This window comes from Chiloscyllium plagiosum, chromosome 9 (assembly GCF_004010195.1).
Source record: "Chiloscyllium plagiosum isolate BGI_BamShark_2017 chromosome 9, ASM401019v2, whole genome shotgun sequence".
NCBI lineage: Eukaryota > Metazoa > Chordata > Chondrichthyes > Orectolobiformes > Hemiscylliidae > Chiloscyllium > Chiloscyllium plagiosum.
Genome location: NC_057718.1, coordinates 55,769,725 through 55,793,541, shown reverse-complemented (window position 1 = coordinate 55,793,541; position 23,817 = coordinate 55,769,725). Strand labels below are relative to the sequence as shown.

Below are 23,817 nucleotides of genomic sequence, written 5' to 3'. Positions count from 1 at the left end.
TGTGTGCAATTCTGGTCTCCTTCCTATCGGAAAGATGTTGTGAAACTTGAAAGGGTTCAGAAACGATTTACAAGGATGTTGCCAGGGTTGGAGGATCTAAGCTACAGGTAGAGGCTGAACAGGCTGGGGCTGTTTTCCCTGGAGCGTCGGAGGCTGAGGGGTGACCTTATAGAGGTTTACAAAATTAAGAGGGGCATGGATAGAATAAATAGACAAAGTCTTTTCCCTGTGGTCGGGGAGTTCCAGAACTAGAGGGCATAGGTTTAGGGTGAGAGGGGAAAGATATAAAAGAGACCTCAGGGGCAACGTTTTCACGCAGAGGGTGGTACGTGTATGGAATGAGCTGCCAGAGGATGTGGTGGAGGCTGGTACAATTGCAACATTTAGGAGGCCTTTGGATGGGTATATGAATAGGAAGGGTTTGGAGGGATATGGGCCAGGTGCTGACAGGTGGGACTAGATTGGGTTGGAATACCTAGTCGGCATGGACGAGTTGGACCGAAGGGTCTGTTTCCATGCTGTACATCTTTATGACTCTGTGACTCTAAGACAATATTTTGGGCTGAGACCTAATTTTGTTTAAAAGCAAAATATTTTCAATATTTAAATTACTTTAAATATTTAAAAATATATTAGAACTAAAAATATTTAAAACAAAGCAACATTTTCTGTTTTTATTACTGTGCTTGTTTTGTAAATTACTTGAAAAGCTATATTGTTCCAATGCTGCAAATCACATTCATTTTCCAATTAAATTTAACTGCCAATTTAAATTTAAATCAGCTTGTTCACATTGGTTAACATTTGTTACTTCACAACTTGGGCAGAACTGGATTTAGAAAACATTTCCAAGTGAACTTCATATGAAACGTAGAGGGCACTTTAACCAACACCACCCAAAGATTTAGATTTACAATGAATCTTGATATTAATCAGTTCTAATTGTTCCATTTTTAATGTAAAATCTACTGAAATGAATCTTTTTAACTTGTAAAAAGCATTGAAGATTTCAGCCTATTCAATAATAGTGCCAGTGTATTTATACAAATTTTTAACTGAAATTATACATAGCATACATACATACGGAGCAATGTTCTCTTTTGGCAGCAGCAGAAAATTGGCATTTTTAGACCCCATTATTGACATTATCTGACTTTTCTTCTATGGACTTCGATGGAGGCTTATCTATTAATTCCAATCCCACCAAAAGTGAAACTGGTCCTACATAGTAGACCACACATGACATATATTGTAAAATTAGTATTATGAATTGAGACATAAAATTTAAAGCACCTTATCTAAGGCATGCATTGCAATAACAGGGCCATCATGTGCTTTAATTGTCTTGAGTAGAAGGTTTCTTTTCCAGATGTAAACATCTCCATTTGCAGCTCCAGAGAACATCATGTCTTCCATCTGGCCATACGAAACACACATCATTGTCTCCAGTTTCCCCATGTTACCAAATATTCCTCGCTTAGAAGTAAGGCCACCACCTTAAACATCAGATAACTGTTAGTAATATTCTAATCAACAACTGTGGTAAAGCAAGGTATTAAAAATAAATGAATTCTAAGTCAATTACAATCTGTTAAACTAGTTCCAGTATACTTTCTTTATGCATCTATTTAAGTTTGCAATTTTCCTTGCTGAAGAAATTGAAAATTTAATTTGGTTGGAGGATAAGATTAATACATGCAAGATATACTTGTGATAAGGATTTTTTTCTGGCGCAAACCCTTCCTTAAAATATCCAGAAGTGTAACTGAAGCGGTAATGTAATATTAAAGTAAACGTTATCAACAAATATCTAGTTCTCTGAAATAATTTCATTTCTGGAACCAACAACAATTTATACTTTTTTACACCCCAAATGAATTCAGTGCGGATTTAAGAACATCTCAACTTTACATCGAAAATGCAACATTTTTAGGATAATTTATGGAATATCCATTATTGTACTGGGTTTAAGACATACCATTCAGTCATACCAAAGTAGTTAGAGAATGCATTTGAAGTGGAAACCAACAGTTGTAGCTATTACATTAACTACATTAGTTGCTAATGTTATGCAGTTAGACATAGCAGTCAATTTCTTTGGTGGTAGCAACTGGATTTGTATTGGGGACCAAACATAACAATTTCGGTCTTCCCAAATTGGAGAAATATCTGATCATCTACAAGTATTGGATGTTGGAAAAGCTGTCTGATAAATTAGCAAGAGTGCAGGCATCGAGTGAGATGATAGTAAGCTACATCAGATCATAAGAAATAAGAGTAGGAACAGTTCATTCGGATACCTGAGCTTGGTCTGTCATTCAATAAAATCATGGTTGATCTGATTGTAGCCTATGACCTGCCCTGCCTCATAATTCTTGACCCTCAGGAGTCAGGAAATAAAAAGCAGAAAGAAACTTGGTGAAATCACTATCATAAGGGAAGCAGTAATAAGCAAACTGATGGAGCAGTGGACTGTCAAGTCCTCGGGCCCAAGTGGGCTATCTCCTAAAATGTTAAAAGATGCGGCCAATGAACATCTCAATCCAATATCTAAAATGCAAAATTATTAGGATAATTTTATGGATGATCAATTATTGTTCTAGCAGATACCTTGCTTTTAAATTTTTGAAAATTCTCTTGGTTTAGGAAAGGTTCCATGAGACTGGAAGTAGTTTTATATAACCCCATTGTTAGAAAACAAGAAGGTAAAAACAATGACTGCAGATGCTGCAAACCAGATTCTGGATTAGAGTGGTGCTGGCAAAGCACAGCAGTTCAGGCAGCATCTAAGGAGCAGAAAAATCAACATTTCCATTGATTTTCCTGCTCCTCGGATGCTGCCTGAACTGCTGTGCTTTTCCAGCACCACTCTAATCCAGAATTAGAAAACAAGAAACCATAGCCTAGCTAGCTTAATATCTGTCATGGTGAATGGGTTAGAAACAGCCATTATCGCGATTAGTGGTGCTGGAAGAGCACAGCAATTCAGGCAGCATCCGAGGACAGGCAAAATCGACGTTTCGGGCAAAAGCCCTTCATCAGGAATAAAGGCAGAGAGCCTGAAGCATGGAGAGATAAGCTAGAGGAGGGTGGGGAGTCTCTCTCTCATTGCAACTCCCAGGTCCCACCCCCACCCTCCTCTAGCTTATCTCTCCATGCTTCAGGCTCTCTGCCTTTATTCCTGATGAAGGGCTTTTGCCCGAAACGTCGATTTTGCCTGTCCTCGGATGCTGCCTGAATTGCTGTGCTCTTCCAGCACCACTAATCCAGAATCTGGTTTCCAGCATCTGCAGGGTCATTGTTTTTACCTCGCGATTATACCTGCACACTTAGAAAAATCAGATTAGTTGGGAAGAGGACCAGTGCGGTTTCATCAAAGGGAAATCAAGTTAAATCAATTTACTGGAATTCTTTGAAGGAGTACATGACAGTACTGTGCCTTTAAGAGAGATATGTTTGGTGCTGCTTCTCCTGCAGAGAAATGTTGCCACAGTGGTGCCAGGATGTCTGCTTCAGATAGGTAGTTGCTAAACAGTTTGGAGGTATTTGAGGGTTTTTAAAAAAATTATACAAAAGAAGCATAAGTCAGTTGGGTAAGGCCTCACACAGACCCAGAAAACATTTTAATTTTGCTTTCAGCTAGTGAGGAAGTTTCTGCTGCTGGTGAGCAAACAGTTTGAGTTCTGTGCAGCTAGATTTTTGGAAGAGAGGCTTACTCTTAGAAATAAAAAAAGGCAGATTAATTTCTTTCAGTATCTCATTCTCCTGGAGTGAAGAGCTGCAGCATATGAGAACCTTAACTGTTTTGCTAAATTGTCTTGCCAAGGGTGTGTTTATAGGATGCTACCTATATTGAAACAGATGATGATTAGTGGTTAACTAATATATTATCTTGTTAAGTATTCTAAAAATGTTCATTTGCCTTTTCTTGTACTTTAACTGTGTTGTAAGAATAAACTGTGTTTTGATTAGAGCTTGGTGGTGGACCAATCGATTCACATCTGGAACACAGCATTTTACACTTGTCTGAAACAAATATAAATGTTAGGGTCTAGGCTATCTCTTTACTATATTTCGGGTGCCTGATCTGGTCCATAACAAGTAAGATGCAATGTGAATAAAGGGGAGCCTGCAGATTTCTTACAGTGTGGAAATAGGTCCTTTGGCCCAACAAGTCCACATTGACCCGCTGAAGCACAACCCACCCAGACCCATTCCCCTACACCTAACATTACGGGCAATTTAGCATGGCCAATTCACCTAACCTGCACATTTTTGAACTGTGGGAGGAAACCCATGTAGACACAGGGAATATGTGCAAACTCCACACAGTCAGTCGCCTGAGGCGGGAAATGAACCCAGGTCTCTGGCGCTGTGAGGCAGCAGTGTTAACCACTGTGCCACCGTCTATTTGGATTTCAAGAAGATATTTGATACATATTTTGATACATATTGCGGGAAATTAAACTTAAGGTATGAGGGTAATACATTATCATGGAAAAAAGAGTGATTGGCTATCAGAAAACAGAGAGTATGTGTAAATGGATATTTGATTGGCAGGATGTGATAAGCCGCAGGGGTCTATGCTGGGTCCTCAACATTTTACAATTTACGTCAATGACCTAGGTGAGGGGAGCAAAGGCATGTAAACTAGATTTGCCAAGACAGATAGGAAAGTATGTTGTCAAGAAGATATAACAAAAATGCAAACAGATATAGATATATTGAATGCATGGTTGAAATCTGGCAAATGGAGTATAGTATAGGAAAATGTTAAGTTCATTTTGGCAAAAAGACTCATAAAGCAAAGTATTACTTAAATGGAGGATGTGAAATTCAAAGACAGAGGTGCAGAGAGATTTAGGTGTCCTAGTCACAAAATATTAGCATGCAGATATAGCTCAAAATCATGTGTTGGTGGTTGTGGATTGGACTAGGATGACCCAGAGGGAATGATCCCTGTGAAATGTAGAGATGGAGTGAGGGGAAGATGGGTTTGGCAGTGGCGTTCTGCTGGAGTTGTCTGAAATGGTGGAGACTGATCCTTTGAATACAGAGGCTGGTGGGGTGAAAAGTAAGAACAATGGTTCTTAGTCATATCGTTGTGAGTGATGGGAAGGGGCAAGAGCAGAAGCACGTGTGAAAGGTTGGATGCGGTTGAGGGCCTTGTCAACCACAGTTGGCAGGAAACCACGGTTATAGGAGAAGGAAGCCACATCAACAACACTGATTTGGAAGGTAGCGTCATCTCAACAAATAAGACCTAGGTGAAGGAACTGGGAGAATAGGATTGAATCCTTGCAGGACATGAGGTAAGAAGAGCTGTGGTGAAGGTGGTATGGGAGTCAGTGGCTTTGTAATGGATGGCAGTGGACAGTTTGTGCCCCGAAATGGAGACAGAAAGGTCAAGAAAGGAAGGAAGGTTATTGGAAATGGACGGTATGGAAGTTATAGGGGGTGGATATTGGAGGCAAAATGAACAAATTTTTCAAGGTCTAGGCAGGTGTATGAAGTAGCACCGAAACAGTCGTTGGAAGTACCGAAGGAAGTTGTGGGACGGGCCAGTGTAGGTCTGGAACACCAACTGGAACAAGAATTGTTCCACATACCCCATAAAGAGGCAAGCATAACTGGGACACATGTGAGTGCCCATAGCCACTCCTTTAACTTGACAGAAATGAGGTGAATTAAAGGAGAAATTGTTCAGTGAGAGAACAAGTTCAGCCAAGCAGAAGAGAGTGGTGGTGGATGGAGATTGTCCAGGCCTTTGGTCGAGGAAGAACTAGACTGATATTTGGAATGAACAAGTTGTCATCTGAAGATAGGGTGGATAGGATGGGCTTGGTTCCACTGGAGTTTAGAAGTGTGAGGGTAACTTGTTGAAGTTGTAAGATCCTAAATGGTCTAGAAAAGATGCATGTGGAAAAATGTTTCCTCATATGGCTGAGTTCAGAACTATGAGACGTGACTTAAAAATTAAGAACAGAGAGGAGGGGATATTGTTTCTCTCAGGCAATTATGCAACTTTGGACTCTCTGCCCAAAAAAATGGAAAGAAGGGTTAATAAATATCTTTAAGGAAGAGATGGAGAAATTCTTGTTAAACAAGAGAATCAGAGTATTGACGTTGATGAAAACGTGAAATTCAAAACATAAACAGATCGGATCTTATTGAATGGCAGATCAGGCTCAAGGGGCCAAATGGTCTACTTAGAATCATAGAATCATAGAGATGTACAGCACAGAAACAGATCCTTCGGTCAAACCCTTCCATGCCGACCAGATATTCCAACCAAATCTAGTCCCATCTGCCAGCACCCGGCCCATATCCCTCCAAACCCTTCCTGTTCATTTACCCATCCAAATGCCTCTTAAATGTTGCAATTGTATCAGCCCCCACCACTTCCTCTGGCAGCTCATTCCATACACGTACCACCCTCTGAGTGAAAAAGTTGCCCCTTAGGTCTCTTTTACATCTTTCCCCTCTCACTCTAAACCTATGCCCTCTAATTCTGGACTGCCCCACCCCAAGAAAAAGACTTGATCTATTTATCCTATCCATGCCCCTCATAATTTTAGAAACCTCTATAAGGTCACCCCTCAGCCTCCAATGTTCCAGGGAAAACAGCTCCAGCCTATTCAACCTCTCCCTATAGCTCCAATCCTCCAACCCTGGCAACATCCCTGTCAGTCTTTTCTGAACCCTTTCAAGTTTCACAATATCTTTCCGACAGGAAGGAGACTAGAATTGCACTCAACATTCCAACAGTGGCCTAACCAATGACCTCCCAACTCCTATACTCAATACTCTGACCAATAAAGGAAAACATATCAAATGCCTTCTTCACCACCCTATCTACCTGTGACTCCACTTTCAAGGAGCTATGAACCTGCACTCCAAGATCTCTTTATTCAGCAACACTCCTCAGGACATTACCATTAAGTGTATAAGTCCTGCTAAGATTTGCTTTCCCAAAATGCAGCACCTCACATTTATCTAAATTAAACTCTATCTGCCACTCCTCAGTCCATTGGTCCATCTTATCAATATCCCATTGTAATTTGAGGTAACCTTCTTCGTTGTCCACTACACCTGCAATTTTGGTGTCATCTGCAAACTTACTAACTGTACCTCTTATGCTCGCATCTAAATCATTTATGTAAATGACAAAAAGTAGAGGGCCCAGCATCGATCCTTGTGGTACTCCACTGGTCACAGGCCTCCAGTCTGAAAAACAACCCTCCACCACTACCCTCTGTCTTCAAGCCAGTTCTGTATCCAAATGGCTAGTTCTCCCTGTATTCCATGAGATCTAACCTTGCTCACCAGTCTTCCATGGGGAACCATGTCGACTGCTCCAATTTGATCTTTCGATATGTACCCTGACAATGGAGACTATGTTTAATCCAAATGGCTAGTTCTCCCTGTATTCCATGAGATCTAACCTTGCTCACCAGTCTTCCATGGGGAACCATGTCGAACTGCTCCAATTTGATCTTTCGATATGTACCCTGACAATGGAGACTATGTTTAACTGAGCATTGAACATAGGCAGAGGCAAAAATGAGAAAGAACTATATGTTATCATGTTACATGCAAAAATGGTTTTGTTCAGCTGACTGGATGGCTAGTTTGTGATGCAGAGCAACACCAACAGTGGGGCTTCAATTCCTGCAATGACTAAGGTTATCATAAAGGTTTCTCCTTCTCAACTTCTCCCCCTGCCTGAAGTGTAGTGACCCTCAGGTTAAGCCACCGCCAGTTATCTCTGTTTAATGAGAAAGCAGCTCCATGTTCTAGTAGGCTGTGGTGACTTTACCCTTACCTATATGTAAAACCATATGGTGTGCTTTTCTGTGTTGTCACTACTATATGATGAAAAATGAGGAAGGCCGAAGTCAGAAAGAATCTTAGGAAATGTCATAGGTTAGTGTGCGAGAATGGAAAGAAAAACCATAGGACATAATTCTCCGGCTACAATTTTTTTGCTAAGAATAGAACCAAGCAGGCAGGGTGATGGAGTGCATTGGAGTGCATTTGAAGGTTGTAGAATATTTGAGAAAGATGTGGAGAATTATCTTGCCTTTGTTACATTGCACACAGTTTTATTTCTGACTATGATAAGAGCTCCTTTGGCAGAAGCAGAAACATCATTAGCAGATTTGGAGCATGAATGCTTGGAAAACATGCTCAAATTTTGGAGCATTAAACATCTTCAGGAATTTTGAAGTGAGAAAACAGTTGAGATGGAGTAGTAGTTTGCAATGACAGTTGGACCAACGGTTTGCTTTGTAAGAAAAGGCATGATGATTACAGATTTAAAGGAGAGAAGGACAGAACCTGAAGGGAAAAGATTATTGACAATATCAGCTAAAATAGAACCAGGAAGGGAAGTTGGGCAGGCAGCACTCTTATCAAAATAAGGTCAAGAGTGAAGGAGGCAAGTGTCAGAGACAAGATGACTCCAACAAGAGTAAGGGGAGATAGAGGAGAAACTAGAAAGGAAAGTGAGTTTCTGGCAAAGGAAATAGGACCTTCAAGCAAGTCTTGCCTGGTTAGTAAGGGGCAGACAAAGAAGTGAGGCAGCTGGTCAAATGGCTTCAATCAAATTAAGTGGTTATTCTCAAGCGTGGTATAGAGGGGAGAGGTTACAGCTGATCTGCTAACACAGTCAGCAATGGGATGGATAAGTTGTGAGGGAAGCAATAGGATCAATTAAGAATGCTCCATGTAATGAGGCAGTGCCAAATACATAAACGGGCCTTTTGGAAGACACAAAGAGAGGCACAGAGGGAGGTTATAAATGTATCTAAAACTGAGTCAAGCCCAGATAGTTACAAAGTAGAAAATAATACCACAGTCAAATAATGTTGAATAGAGAATCGTGGAGTTGAATCTTACTTATTATTGGCTGTCAATTTTGTTGGCTTTCATGGAATGTTTCTCTCCGTGAAGCCAAGCAGGTTTTCCCATGCTATTGTCTCAAATTTGCCTTATTAATTGCACATTCCACCCTATGGTGACCCTCTCTTCTAATGATAGCCCAATTCTCCCACTCATCTTAGGCAGAAGAATTTGCTGCTGCCAGAATACCACAGATTGGACTGGCATCCTGGAGCATGTGCCATTTTTAAAAAGCTTTTGTGGACCTGAACAAGCAGTGTCAGTCGACAGTTGCCTTGCATGATTTGTGACATTTGTCCCAACATGGTAGGTAAGGAAAATGTTGTGTTCCTTTTTGCAGACAGGCACCTGGAGATCCTGATGGACAGGGCCATGCAGAGGAAAGTTGATCCTTGGGCCAACAGAAGACGTCATAGTACTGCAACCTGTTAGCCTTACTCAAGGTTGCCATCTTGGCCAGTTACTCTGGATATGGTGAAAGATCTTGTTGGACTTTTCACATAATTCTCCCAGATTTCTTGCCATAGCCCAAGATATTTAAGCTCCAATAAGATTCCACTCATGTTGCTGAAACCTGCCAAGCAATCAGCACTCCTTTCTTTGTTATAATAATTGTGATTTTTAAAAAATTTGATATTCTTTCTTAAATGTGATGCCACTGTTTAAAAAGGAAGGTAGACAAAAGATGGGGAAGTATAGACCAGTTAGCTTAAACTCTATGGTGGGGAAGATGCTTGAGTCTATTATCAAGGAAGAAATAGCCCGACATCTCAAAAGACTTTGTCCCATTGTACAGATGTAGCATGGGTTCATGCAGGGCAGGTCATGCTTGACAAAACGTTTGAAATTCTATGAAGACATTTTGAGCAAGGTGGACAACGGGGACCCAGTGGATGAGATGTACCTAGATTTCCAAAAGACCTTCGACAAGGTGCTGCATACGAGGCTGCTGCATAAGGATGCATGGCATTATGGGTAAAGTATTAGCATGGATGGAGGATTGGTTGACTAACAGGAAGCAAAGAGTGGGGATAAATGAGTGTTATTCTGGCTGTCAATCAGTGACTAGTGGTGTGACTCAGGGATCAGTGTTGGGACCGCAATTATTTACAGTTTATATAGATGATTTGGAGTTGGGGACCAAGTGTACGGTGTCAAAGTTTGCAGATGACACTAAAATGAGTGACAGAGCAAAGTGTGCAGAGGACTGTGAAACTTTGCAAAGGAACATAGATACACTGAGTAAGTGGGCAAAGATCTGGCATATGGAATAGAATGTTAATAAATGTGAAGTCAAACATTTTGGCAGGAGAAACAGTAAAAAAAAATTATTATTTGAATGGTAAAAAGCTGCAGCATGCTGCTATGCAGAGGGACCTGGGTGTGCTTGTGCATGAATCACAGAAAGTTGGTCTGCAGGTACAACATGTAATTAGGAAGGCAAATGGAATTTTGTCCTTCATTAGTAAAGGGGTTGAGTTTAAAAGCAGGGAGGCAATGTTGCAGCTGTACAAGGTGCTGGTGAGGCCACACCTGGAGTATTGTGTACAGTTTTGGTTTCATTAATTGAGAAAGAATGTATGGCACTGGAGAGGTTGCAAAAGAGGTTCACTGGGTTGATTCTGGACTGAGGGTGTTGGTTTATGAGGAGAGGCTGAGTAGATTGGGATTATATTCATTGGATTTCAGAAGAATGTGGGGGGATCTTATAGAAACATATAAAAGTTTGAAGGGAATTGATAAAATAGAAGTAGATAGAATGTTTCCACTTTAAATAATAGACACAGCATATAAAAAAATGGCTGCCAAAGACTACATGGTCGATTCTTCTTGATTCACTTCAGCCAGCCAAAAAGCAGACTGAATGATGGGTTACCTGAATAGCAACCACAAAGGAAATTATTTGGAATTCAATTACCCCTATATAGAATACAATTGGTTTTTGAAAATGTTAAAATTAAAGACTTCAGAGACAGGCAAGAGGGCGGCACGGTGACACAGTGGTTAACACTGCTGCCTCACAGCGCCAGAGACCCAGGTTCAATTCCTGCCTCAGGCAACTGTCTGTGTGGAGCTTCCACATTCTCCCCATGTCTGCGTGGGTTTCCTCCGGGTGTTCCAGTTTCCTCCCACAGTCCAAAAATGTGAAGGTTAGGCGAATTGGCCATGCTAAATTGCCTGTAGTGTTAGGTGAAGGGGTAAATGTAGAGGAATGGGTCTGGGTGGGTTGCTCTTCGGAGAGTTGGTGTGGACTTGTAGGGCCGAAGGGCCTGTTTCCACACTGTAAGTAATCTAATCTAATCCAAGCATAATTGACTTTGCTTTGTGGGACAATGATTCATTAAATATTTTGCAGCTATTAAGTTTGATCTGTATGTAAAGCTGTGAAACCAGAACCCCCCAGGAAGAACACTGAAAGGCAATTTCTTCAGGAAAGACAATACTTAGCTAAAGAGAAAGGTTTGCTTCAGAATTAAACAGCAGTTCCCAGCAATCAGCAAGTGCTATAACTAAAGTGTTACTGAGTAACAGGAAACTTTCTCTATCTCAAAGCCTGCTATAATTACTATATCTACCTTAGCAAGCGACTTCAAACTACTCAACTCCAGAATCTATCAGACCAGCTGGATCTGATATCGAGGAATAATCTCTTAATTTCAACATGAAGGAACTCAAGCAATGGGCCCTGGTGTTATACTACAAGGAGTTATTGAGAAACATAACATAAAGACTTTTTGGAACTTCCTGTTTATGAGTATGCTTTCATCTTACCTGCATTTTATTAATCTGAGTATCTTTAATTTCACAGTTAATAAAATTATTCATTTATTCTTAGGGAACATTCTGCAATGTTAAGTTTTAACCTGTTTAACCAAAAGCTTAGCTGCTGGTCCATTTTAACTTGAAACATACCATTAAAAAAGAGACTCAATGAACTGTATTGGACCAGCTGTGGATTCATCTAGTGGTTGCAACATAATAAAAAGATTTCTATCAGTAATTGATTGGTTAGGCCATTTTGGAATACTATGGAATTTTGGCGGTCTCCCTCCTATCAGAAGGATGTTGTGAAATTTGAAAGGGTTCAGAAAAGATTTACAAGGATTTTGCCAGGATTGGAGGGCTTGAACTCTACGGAGAGGTTGGGGCTATCTTCCCTGGAGTGTCAGAGGCTGAGGGGTGACCTGATAGAGGTTTATAAAATTATGAGGGTCATGGATAGGGTAAATAGACAAAGTGTTTTCCCAGAGTCCATAATAGAGGGCATAAGTTTAAAGTAAGAGGGGAAAGATTTAAAAGGGACCTAAGGAGCAACTTTTTCATGCAGAGGGTGGTGTATGTATGGAATGCACCAGAGAAAGTGGTGGAGACTGGTACAATTGAAACATTTAAAAGGCTTCTGGATGGGTATATGAATAGGAAAGGTTTAGAGGGATATGGGCCAAATGCGTGCAAATGGGATTGGATTAATTTGGGATATCTGGTCGGCATGGATGAGTTGGACCAAAGGGTCTGTTTCCATTTTGTACATCTCTATCACTTAAAAGGTCATAACTGTCTTACAGTTTTGTCTTGAAACTAATATGTTCTAGTTACACAACCAGAAAAAGTAACTTAAGTACCATATTTGTTGACCAGATCACAAAAATGTTAGTAAGGTTATGTTAGTAAGTTAGTAAATTACGAAAGGAAAACATTCATTCCAGGAACATGGGAATGATATTCCAATGTTTGGGCCTTAACACACTTTAGACAGCTATGCACAACAGTAAATGTTTTCATCTCCTGGATGGTAGAAACTTTGTAATTTCTGAAACATACTAAATTTTCTTATCAGTTGCAGTAAGTTAAAGTATCCAATCAGAGCACAGTTTTCTTATACAACATTTAATGTGATACATCATCATATAATTAACAGGATAATAATGGTGGCAGAATATGGCAGAAAAGAAGGTGATTCTCTTTTACGGAAGCTAATAAACCTTCATCCTACAGGAAATATGATTAAGAGGACTGCAAATGCTGTTGTAATCCCAGATAATAGTAATGCAAGACAACTCATAACCCTAAATGAAACCTAACTTGATTAAACATTTGTTTAATATTTTACAGTTGGTGATTAATGTTTGAAACATATTCACATGAGGCTGCAAATACCCTTTAACAATAGAACCCAAATTTATTACACAAAAGAAAATAGATAAACAAAGATATACTCCTAAGATAGTTAGAAAGATACTCACACTGGAAAGATACTAACACCAACAAAGAACCAAAGTTTCAATGATTCCAGAAACTATCCTTTTACGGAGCCTAAATTCTGGAAAAATATCACTCATATCTCAAAAGTTAAACTTTCACTTAACTAACTTTTCCCAATTTCTTTTCCTTGAATTGCTGACAAAGTATATGATTCTTTTCCAAATCTGCTGGCATGATTCTTTCACAATTCCGAGGGCCAGGGCTTTTCCATTTCTAACAAGTTGAAGACTTCTATTCAAACTCTCTCAGCTTGAAAGCTCTGTGAATTAGCAATATGTCAGCTACAGTGATTGGTTTCCCTGAACTAAACTTGATTCTACTGCTAGGAGAAAATTGTTCTATCTTCTGAACTGAAGTCCTAATTCTTTGAAACAGAAGTCAAAAGATCAACTAATAGTCTGCATTCTTTTTGCTAACACAGCAGTATAAGTATGCTATCCATTAACATTATAGGTGTCCTTTCAGGCACTTGTCTGAAGTCATATGCCTTCTTGGAAATAATGTATTTAGGTCACTGTTCTAGATGACTTTCTGAACTTTGAAATATAATTACCTTCAAATAAATGCAAAGTCCACCTACTTCTGCTTTAAATTCCAAATCTGAAATGACAGTAATTTTATAATACACCTCTAATCACAATGTTCATATGCACATTGTGAAGGAAGGCCAGGAAAACGTGTCTGAGCATTGAATGCAATCAGTATATACAGGTGGTATAGAAGAAAGTCCTGAAAAGCATTCAATCATGTCAAGAAAACTAGTTAGGATAAGATTGTTTTCGATTGGCAGGTCTGAAACATCACTGACAGCAAATTGCAGTCATGGAATGAATTGAAGACCTGAAAAAATATCTAAAGTATTCAGCTTTTCAGTATTGATAATAAAATTGGGAATTTCACCAATTATACTGCAAGAATCTTTTAAGTCTATTTTTCTGCTTCAAAACATCTTATTCAACTGGAAGGCTAATATATACTAATAAAACAAAAGAGCTGCACAGATGCTAAAGTAATCTATAATATTATAACTATCTATCAAATGATAAAAACAATGATATTACTACCGAAGCTTCAGCAAATGTACAGATGGGCTTGATTACCAGAATTGTAAAAAGAACCATTTAAACATTCATACTCAAAGATACTGAGGCATAGATGATGATTTTAATGTGCAATTTACCCATCCAGGAAGGTCCTGGAACTGAGCTACCAACTGATTGTGGAGATGCAGATGACAGTGTGGTAAGAGTTAAAGTTGCCACAGTCCTAGAGGACCACAGGGCTGCTCGATCATTAGAGAGACTTGACTGGTGGCAGTTTAACCTGAGGGGTACCATTCCTTGGGCAAGTAAACAGATTGAGAAGGAGAGACCGTCTTGGTATCATCACTGCTGTCATTTGCACGGACAGTCTAAAGTATCTGACAGAAAGAAAGTTTAAAAATCTGTCCTTGAGATAAATCCATTCTGAATCCAATTTAGCAGCCAAATTAAGAGGTTAGTTATCTTTTGAATGGAAGGCTTGAAGTGGAGCTACTGGGAGAGTGGACCACAAATCAGAGAAGATTGGGGGTTGGTATGGAGTGGTGATACCTGGCTACAACAATATTGATGAAACAAGGCACATAAATTATATGCAGGGAGGATCGCTGTAGTGGAAAGAAAAGTTGCAGGGTGGGTGGGATCATGGAGCTAAAGAAATTCCAGCAAAAGGTTTTACAGAAGGCAGGAAAAACATTTCTACTCCCAATGGCCCATAAACTGTGCTGGAAAAGCACTTACTGAATCCTGTATTTCCAGCCTCCCTTCGACTATGCAGTTTCCCATGTTTTAGAAAACCAAACCCACTACAGTTAAACTTAATTGTCTATAAGAATCTGAGGAACAGTGCCACATTTAAGTATTATAATCACCAACTTGCACATCGAGACTGAGCTACTCGGACATCCCCTATTTCAATTTAATTTATCTTGCTTACAGTAGGTTGGGTGTACTTATTTTTAACATTTTAACCTTCCTTCTTTCTGGTCCTTTACCACCACATGTGAAGGCAAAACCTGTCCTTACTTTCAGTGTGATTTTAAATTCTACCATAAATAACATCCAATGACTGACAGTTATTTTGCTGAATTCTTTCAGCATTAAGAAAAACTCTTAGATCTGTGTAAAGTCTGCTTACAAACAGATAAAAAAAACTCAAAGTATTTCAAAAATTGTTGAAGTGCATTAAAATTACCACCAGGTAGGTCATTGTCCCAAATCTCCTTTGACTGTTTCAATAGTTCATAATGAACTAAATACAAGTTTACATTAAATAATAATTCATTTTGAAATAGCTTGAGGTGTAAATAGGAATCCTTTCCCAATAGATTCAGCAAAATGAACTTGAAGAAAAAAAACAGGTAAATGGAAGGTTACCTGTATGTTGCCAGAATTTTATATGCTTTACCCCAACAGTAACAAGCTTGTCCACATGATGCGGATTGTACTTCACTACAAAGATCTTGTCTTTATGTCCTCTAGGAAAAAAATAAAATGCAATCACATTACTAAAATAGACATTTAAAAAATAAAATGAACAGTAATAAGTTATTATTCACCTAAACTACTCAAGAAATATTGTGAATTATTTCATGAATTTCAGAGAATTGTGTACAGCACGTTGGCTGTGATCCCCAGAACAGTGCAGGAAAGGAGTCCTCGAGCAGCATGTGGGGAAGCAGCCCTGGAATATCACGCAATCAGCGAGTCACGGGTGGAGACTCTTGCTGGGAAGGCAGTCTTGGGACTTACCTTGGAGCAGCTGAGTGCTGGTATGGGGCTTGGAGCAGAGCAAGGATGGCTGTTGGACTGGGGTATGGCGCCAGCGGTCAGAACAGTGCAGAGGCCCCTGCGCTGAGCTGCTACACTATAATGTTTATTTAAAATTTCCTACCTTACTGTAATGTCAACCCTTTAATGTTGTGCTTTTTTTTAAACTTATTTTTCAACTCTAAGTAATGCAGCTACTTTTTACCCTCTGTGTATATATAAATTGTATCCATGTACTTTTACCTAAGATGTCACTATAAGAAGGCAAACATTGTAAAAGCTTTTCACTGTATTCCTACAATGGGGTACACGGGACAAGTATATTGTATTGTAAGAAGCATATCAAGTGCTAACCTTGATGTTGCTTGTCTTTCTCCCTTTTTCCAGTCCCACACTACAATAGTGTGGTTGTCATCCAAACCAACCGACACCAAATTTTTTCCATCAGCTGCAAAATAAATGGAAATGTCCATAAAATGTATTGCTTACTTTTCAGAAATGCAAAGTAACTTAAAATTCAGATTGCATGTGTTATTGCTTCATAGAATACTAAATACTAGTGCAATAACTATATAATACACTAAATAGCATGCTACCCAATATTCGACCTTCGTTAAAGGTATTGGAGGTATTTAGATATATAATGATACAAATCACCATTCTCCAATTATGGCTAAATTATAAACGATAAGATTGAAAAATAAATGAGAGCTGAAAACCAGCTTTCTAACTGAAGTTCCGGAATTATAATATTCAAGGCAATTATTTTATTTGGCATTTCACAATTTACATTTTTATATATATATATATATATATATATATATTGCATACAGCCATTGCATTTTTTTTAACTTTGGAAGGTAGGATGGAGTATATTATTATATTACATTTCTTGTCAAACTTCTAAGAAAAACTTGCAATAGAAAGTGCTGGAGAAACTTAGCAGATCTAGCAGCACCTGTGGAGAGAGAAACAGGGTTAATGTTTGAATTTGACTCTTCTGTTTTTATTTCAGATTTCCAGTATCCAAAATATTTTGCTTTTACTAGGAGAGAAACTGGATTAAGACAGCAGAAACTGTGGATTAGGACCAGGCAATTGCTGTCTATATTGCAATAATGCAAAGTTCACAAGATATAGGAGAAGAATTAAACCATTTGGCCCATCATGTCTGCTCTGCCATTCGGTCATGGCTGATATGCTCCTCACCCTCATTTCCTGCCTTCTCTCCCATATCCCTTCAACGCATTACCAATTAAAAATCTGTCGACCTCCTCCTTAAATTTATTCACTGCTCCAGCATCCACCGCACTTTGGGGGTAGTCAATTCCAGAGATTTACAACCCCTTGGAAGATGTAGTTTCTCCTCAACTTTGTTTTAAATTTGCTACCCCTTATCCTAAGACCTCTCATCCTAGAATGCCCCATAAGAGGAAGCATCTGCTCCACGTCTATTTTATTCACATGTTTTATCATCTTGAACACTTCAATTTGATCTCCCCTCATTCTTCTAAACTCCAGAGTATAGGCCTAAGCTGTTCATAAAGCTGCATAAACTGAGCCGTCCAAAAGAATCCACAATACCTCGATTTGCTTCCAAAAGGTTTACACAATACATGTCATTTTTCATTCATTTGGTCCCAAAAATCAGATAATTGGAAGCAGCTGTAGATTTATATGAACAGCTGCATCCACTAAAGACAGGTGCATGAAATGCAATCTACCTCTATTCCTGCTTTTTTGAAAATGGCAAGTGTCATGTTTGGGGAGGGGGCAAAATGTTCAATTTTTGGCCTCCTCCAACATTTTCGCAAGGATGGCAAGGCTCCATGGTTTCAAAAATCTAGATATGTCAATGAGCAGATTACTGAGTTCCATATCTGGGCCAACATGACACCAATTGATAAAGTTCACTTGAGAATGTAACTTGTAAAAAAGTTTTGTGATTTACATATGAAAGAACTGAAACCAACATGGTCATTCTAACAGACGAGAGACTTAACAAACAATCCAAGTCTTTTTCAATATATAATTTCAGTTACATCACACTGTAAACTTTTGCTATAAATTCTGTGTCTTACAATCTTATACTCCAAACCACCTGATGAAGGAGCAGCTCCGAAAGCTAGTGCTTCCAATTAAACCTGTTGGACTATAACCTGGTGTTGTGTGATTTTTGACTTTGTACACCCCAGTCCAACACCAGCATTGCCAAACCAATGGACTTGAATCATTAATTCTGTTTCTCCTTTCACAGATGGCACCAGACCTGCTGAACTATCCAGCATTTTCTGTTTTTGTTTCTGAGCAGATTATTGCTCTTTAAGTGCTGCTTGATAGCCATATGGACAACACTTCCCAATACTTTGCTGATCAAGAATAGATTTATAGGGCAGTAGTTGGCTGGGTGGGAATTGTCCTGACTTTCCTGGACATGACCCACCTGGCCAATCTTCCGCCATGTCAGGTAAATGCGAATGTTACAGCTGTATAAGAACAGTTTGGCTAAGGGTGTGGCTAGTTCTGGAGTACAAGTCTTCAGTATTATTTCCTTCAATCTTGTCTTGATATCATAGGAGTAAAGTGAATTGACTGAAGACTGACATCTGCGATGCTGGGGACCTCAGGAGATGGATCAACCATTTTGACTGAAGATAGTTGCTAAAGTTTCAGTGTTGCATTTTACACTGATACACTGGGCTTCCCATCATTGAGGATGGGTCTATTTGTATAGATTCCTATAGTTGTTTAAGCTCGCCATTACTGATTGGATGCAGCAGGACTGATTCATTGGTTATAGGTTCCCTTAGCTCTCTCTATCACAATTTGTATCACCTGTTGGCACGCAAGCAATTCAGTACTGTAGCTTCAGCAGATTAATATGCCATATTTAGGTATGTCTGATGCTGCTCCTGGCTGCCCCCTCTGTATTCTTCATTGAGGCGATCTCCTGGTTTGATGTTAATGGTAGATTGGGGGATATATCAAATCATGAGATTACAGATTGTGATGGAATAAATCTGCTGCTATTGCTGATGGCCCATAGTGCGTTATGAATGCCCAATTTTGAATTGCTAGGTCTGCTTGAAATCTATCCATTTAGTACAATGGTAGTGCCACACAACATGATGGAAGTTGTCCTCAGTGTGAAGATGGGACTTTTTCTTCATGAAAACCATGTGGTGGTCAGTCTTATCAATACTGTCATGGACAGATGAATCCGCTGACAGGTAGATTGCTGAGGATAAGGACTAGTATGTTTTTCCTCTTGCTGACTCACCCGCTACATGCCACAGAACCCAACTAGCAGTTATGTCTTTTAGGTCTTAGTTAGCTTAGTCAGTAGAAGTTTCTTTTGTATCTGTTTTTGTCATCTTCAGTCCTTCTTACGATTGGTGTAAAACATTGAGTAATAAAGAGGTGGGGTTTGGGAATAGGTGGTATACAACAGGAAATCCGCTTGTCCAAGTTTGACCGAATATCATGACGTTTCACGAGATCCACAATCAATATTAATGACTGCCAGGCAACTCTCTCCCAAATGCACACAGTGTTGCGACTTCTACTGGGACTATCCTGCCAACAGGAGAGATCCTACTGAGGGTAGTGACGTCTGGGACATTGTCAATAAGAAATGATTCAGTGTGTGTGACTACATTAGACTATCGCTTAATTAATCTGTGGGTCAGTTCTCCCAATTTTGACACAAGCTCCTCAATATTAAGAGGAATTTTCAGTCAACAAGGCCTGATGTACAATTGCCATTTCTGATGCTTAGGTGGATGCTGGGTAGTCTGTCCATTTTGACTTTGAAACAACTGGTTTGCTAAATAATTTCTAAGGGCAGTTAAGAGTTAATTACATCGCTGTGGGCCTGGAGTCGCATATAGAACCAACTAGGGGCGTATGACAGATTTCCTTCCCAAATGTGCATTAGTGAACCAGATTGTTTTCACAATGACAAATGGTGGGTTCATGGCCACCATTTTTAGCTTTTAACGCCATATTTATTAATTAATTGAATTTAAATTCCACCAACTTTGATGGTGAGATTTGAAACCATGTCTCCACTAATCCAATGGCATTCACTATGCCAGTAATGCTCCCTAATGAAGCTTATGGGATAAAAGGGGCAAGAGAAACATGTACCCAAATTTGAAGGTGTAAGGACAGGTTAATAAGACAGTTAAAAAAAAGGGGCCCTGAGTTTTAAGAGAGAGGTATCCACTATAAAAGTAAAGGTATAAAGGCTTTGGAAAGGATACAGAAGGGACTCACCATAGTGGTTATAGACTGTAGAAGCTGGGGTTGTTCTCCTTACAGTCCAAAGGGATTTGGTAGAACAACTTAATATCATGAAAGGCTGAGATAGAATAAGTAAAGAGAAATTGCTTCCAGTGTTTGAAGGGCAGTAACTAGAATGCTCAGACTTGAGATGATTGGTGAAAGATAAATGAGAAGAAATGTTTCTATGTATAGATGGCTATGATTTGAAAATGATAGGCTCATGGATACACAATCAACAGTAGCCTGCACAAGGGACTGGATACAAACAGAGTAAATTTCATAGGAACTGGCAAATTATCAGGGTAGTGGGACTAATTGGATTACTCTTTAAAGAGCAGACACTGATCGATAGACTAAATGGCCTCCTTTGGTGCTTCACTGTTCAATGAGTTAAAGAATTCAATTTCTATAACACCTCTCAAACGTTAAGACATCCTTTACATCCAATGGATTACTTTTTTTAGTGCAATCACTGTTATAATGGAGCAAAGCAGTCCAATGCTTTTTGGCATAGTGTGGGGTATAGCTTGGAACTATGCAGGTTTGAAAAATGTAAGAAAATAAATTTCATTTTAGAGAATTCCAATGTTACAGGGAACAGCTATACTGTAATTTATGGCCCTGCTTATTTCCCATGTTGTACTATTAGTTACTTAATCCATGCACAGGTGAAACATTACAAGTTCCAACTGAGAAAAGCGCACTGTGGGGAAGTTTATACTTTCCTTTGATGAGGAAGATGGGCACACAAATATACTTTTCTGCAGTGAATATATCTAGCAAGCATTCAGTTAGTTCCTCTAAAATTGGAAGACCTGTTGTAATATTGAAAATCATTTTCTAAGAATTATTAGACTTTGGAACAGATGCTGAAGAAGTAACTTACATGAAAAGTCAAGGGCACATACTCCTCTCTGGTGCTGTCCTTTCAGTAATGACAAACATTTAAGAGTTTGAGTATCCCAAACGTGAATTGATGGATCCCGTCCAACCTAACAAAAAATATTGTTACTGTTAACATATAAACATCGATCTACTATAGATTGAACTGAAACAAAAAAAGTATTTCAGTAAACATATCAGAAATGATTAATTGGCAAAGATTACAGCCAAGTCATTTATCTATCCTCCCTTGCTTTTCTTGTACAATGCAATGTAATACAAATTTCCTTCATCTTCTGAGTTACAGTCTATTCTGCTCTCCAGCACGTGGAAAATTTCAGAATTTAAATTCTATAGTACCATCCTGTGAAAAAGGTCATTTCAATTCTAACGGGCTATACCTCATTGGCACAGTATCTGTCTATTCATATATTTAATATATAATGTCCTTTGTCCAAATAGGTAATAGTTTAATGATGAAATAAAATTCAGATTCTATAATTTGTAAATACCTGCCCTGTAGCCACATAGTCCTTTACTGGATGAATGGCCAGACAAAGAATATCATCATCATGTCCAAGGTAGAATCTCTGTGAATGCTGTTGTCGATTATAAACAATACCAACAGCAGCAACATGGTAGACCACTTCAGCAGTTTGAGTATAGAAGAGGTTATTTCGACAATCATATCCTCTGTACCTTAAGAAAACAAAATACAAAACAAGTGTATACAACATAATGGCACAATAATGGAGTGCATTTTAAAAATATATAATTAAGCTAACTCTCCATCTCATTAAGTATTTGAACTGCTTAGGATACAACTTGTCTTGAATGCACTGAAGGAAGCCATTTGGCCCATCATAGTTGTGCTAGCTCTTTGAAAGAGATCCAGTTAAATCCAATGTGCTGCTCTTTGCACATAATCTTACATTTTCCATCAAACATTTATCCAATTTCCATTGTTTCCACCGTCATATCCAATAATCAGTTCCAGTTTATGTTGGTTATTGTATAAAAATATTTCTTCTCATTCTCTGATTCTTTTGTCAATTACCGTGAATTGTCCCTGATATCCTCTGGTGTGAATTCACTCAGTTTCAACTGTCAACCCTGAGTTGATTAGTCTTCGTGTGTTAGACTGCCATGATGTTTACGCTTTGGGAGGATTCTATTCTGCTCTGCTATGAGACTGCTGCCTTAAATAGTTCTGTCTCCACTCTTGCTGTGCTGCATCTGTATATTGTCCTTACATAAGTGTAACTATTACTGACTCTCAGGAATTCCAACATACTTTTTTATTTGCACATTATACATTATATTGAAATCTGTTTTACGGCTCTCTAATACAGGTTAAGCCATTCCTTTTTGAGTTTTAATAATGTGACTGCTGATATCAATGTTACACTATCTAATATATCATCATGCCATTAACATATTATACTACATCACGTCAGAGGAAACAGTTTCTTTCTGTTTGCTCTATCAAAAAAACTACTACCTCTCCTTCAAGAGTCGAAAGCGAATCATAAACAATGAGCATTATGTGCAGATTACCAATGATCTATTTCATAAATTAAACATGACCCACAAAAAAGGACAATGATACCTTACCTGGAGACATACTAATATTTTAACATTAACTGTACAAGGTTTTCTAACAACAGAGGTAATTTTACGAACTTAAACTCTCTACACACGTTACTTTAATTATTGGAAAAGGCATTGAGGAAATTCAGATGCAAATTACCTCCAAGTTTCTATCCAAGCTGGAGAATTGGGAAATATGGGATAGAATTTATTTACTTTACACGAAGTCTGAGGATGGCATCTTTAATGAAGACAGTGCCCTACTGTCAATCTGAAAAAAGCTCACTGGATCAAGCATCAATCAGGTACTCAACTGCTAAGCAGCTAACTTCTTGGTCTAACAAGTACCTTGCCAGTGGAAGTCTCAATCCAACAGAAGCAACCAGCAATATTAGTCTGGCAGCACTGGGAGTTGAAGAGTCAGACAGGCTTAGGCTGCCCCCACCCCCTTCAACTTGGCATCCTGTTGGGAAACCATCCACTTTTCCTGCCTGCTAAGAAGGCAGCTAATTAGACCAATAATGAGTTGAACCACTAAATTTGTTATTGACTGACCACTTATAGACCTTAATTGTAATAGACCAAACGTTTGTCCATGCATATTCCCAATCAGAACTTGATTTCTGAGTTGACAGAAAGAGGACCGGTATTTTTCTGGTGCTAACCTGCCTCATTATTTGCCCATTTTGCCACCTGCCCTGCCACTTCTAAGGAGGGAAAAATGCCACTTATTGACTATATTATTCAGTGCGTTTGTGATGGGCAACATATCACATCACACACTCTATTGACCCCAGACTTAAGAAAAAGAACTATATTAAATAGGTATCTATTATTTGACTATTCAAAGAATAAATTAATACAAAAGGAAGTTATAAAGTAACCAGTTCTATTGCTCCATGTTAACTCAGCAGTGTATGAAGGGATTTTTGCATGCATCAACCAACCCGATCTTCCAGTTGTTATCCATTTTAATTCCCCCCTCCCACTCCCTGGTGACATGTCCATCCTTGGCCTCCTCCATAGTCAAAGTGAGGCCAAACGGAAACTGGAGGAACAATACCTTATATTTCGCCTGGGA

At 38.9% G+C, this 23,817-nt stretch overlaps 1 protein-coding gene across 5 annotated transcripts in view; it reads right to left on the bottom strand.

The window, feature by feature from the left end:
- LOC122552872 (echinoderm microtubule-associated protein-like 6) overlaps positions 1–23,817 on the bottom strand; it is a 525,254-nt gene that overhangs the window by 258,433 nt on the left and 243,004 nt on the right. For all 5 annotated transcript variants that reach the window (XM_043695963.1, XM_043695964.1, XM_043695965.1 and 2 more), the window contains exons 14-18: positions 21,659–21,845; positions 21,151–21,256; positions 16,332–16,425; positions 15,585–15,685; positions 1,294–1,496 (exon numbers count right to left, since the gene is read on the bottom strand). In XM_043695963.1, the coding sequence (XP_043551898.1) occupies positions 1,294–1,496; positions 15,585–15,685; positions 16,332–16,425; positions 21,151–21,256; positions 21,659–21,845 (691 nt within the window). The remainder of the gene's footprint in view (positions 1–1,293; positions 1,497–15,584; positions 15,686–16,331; positions 16,426–21,150; positions 21,257–21,658; positions 21,846–23,817) is intronic.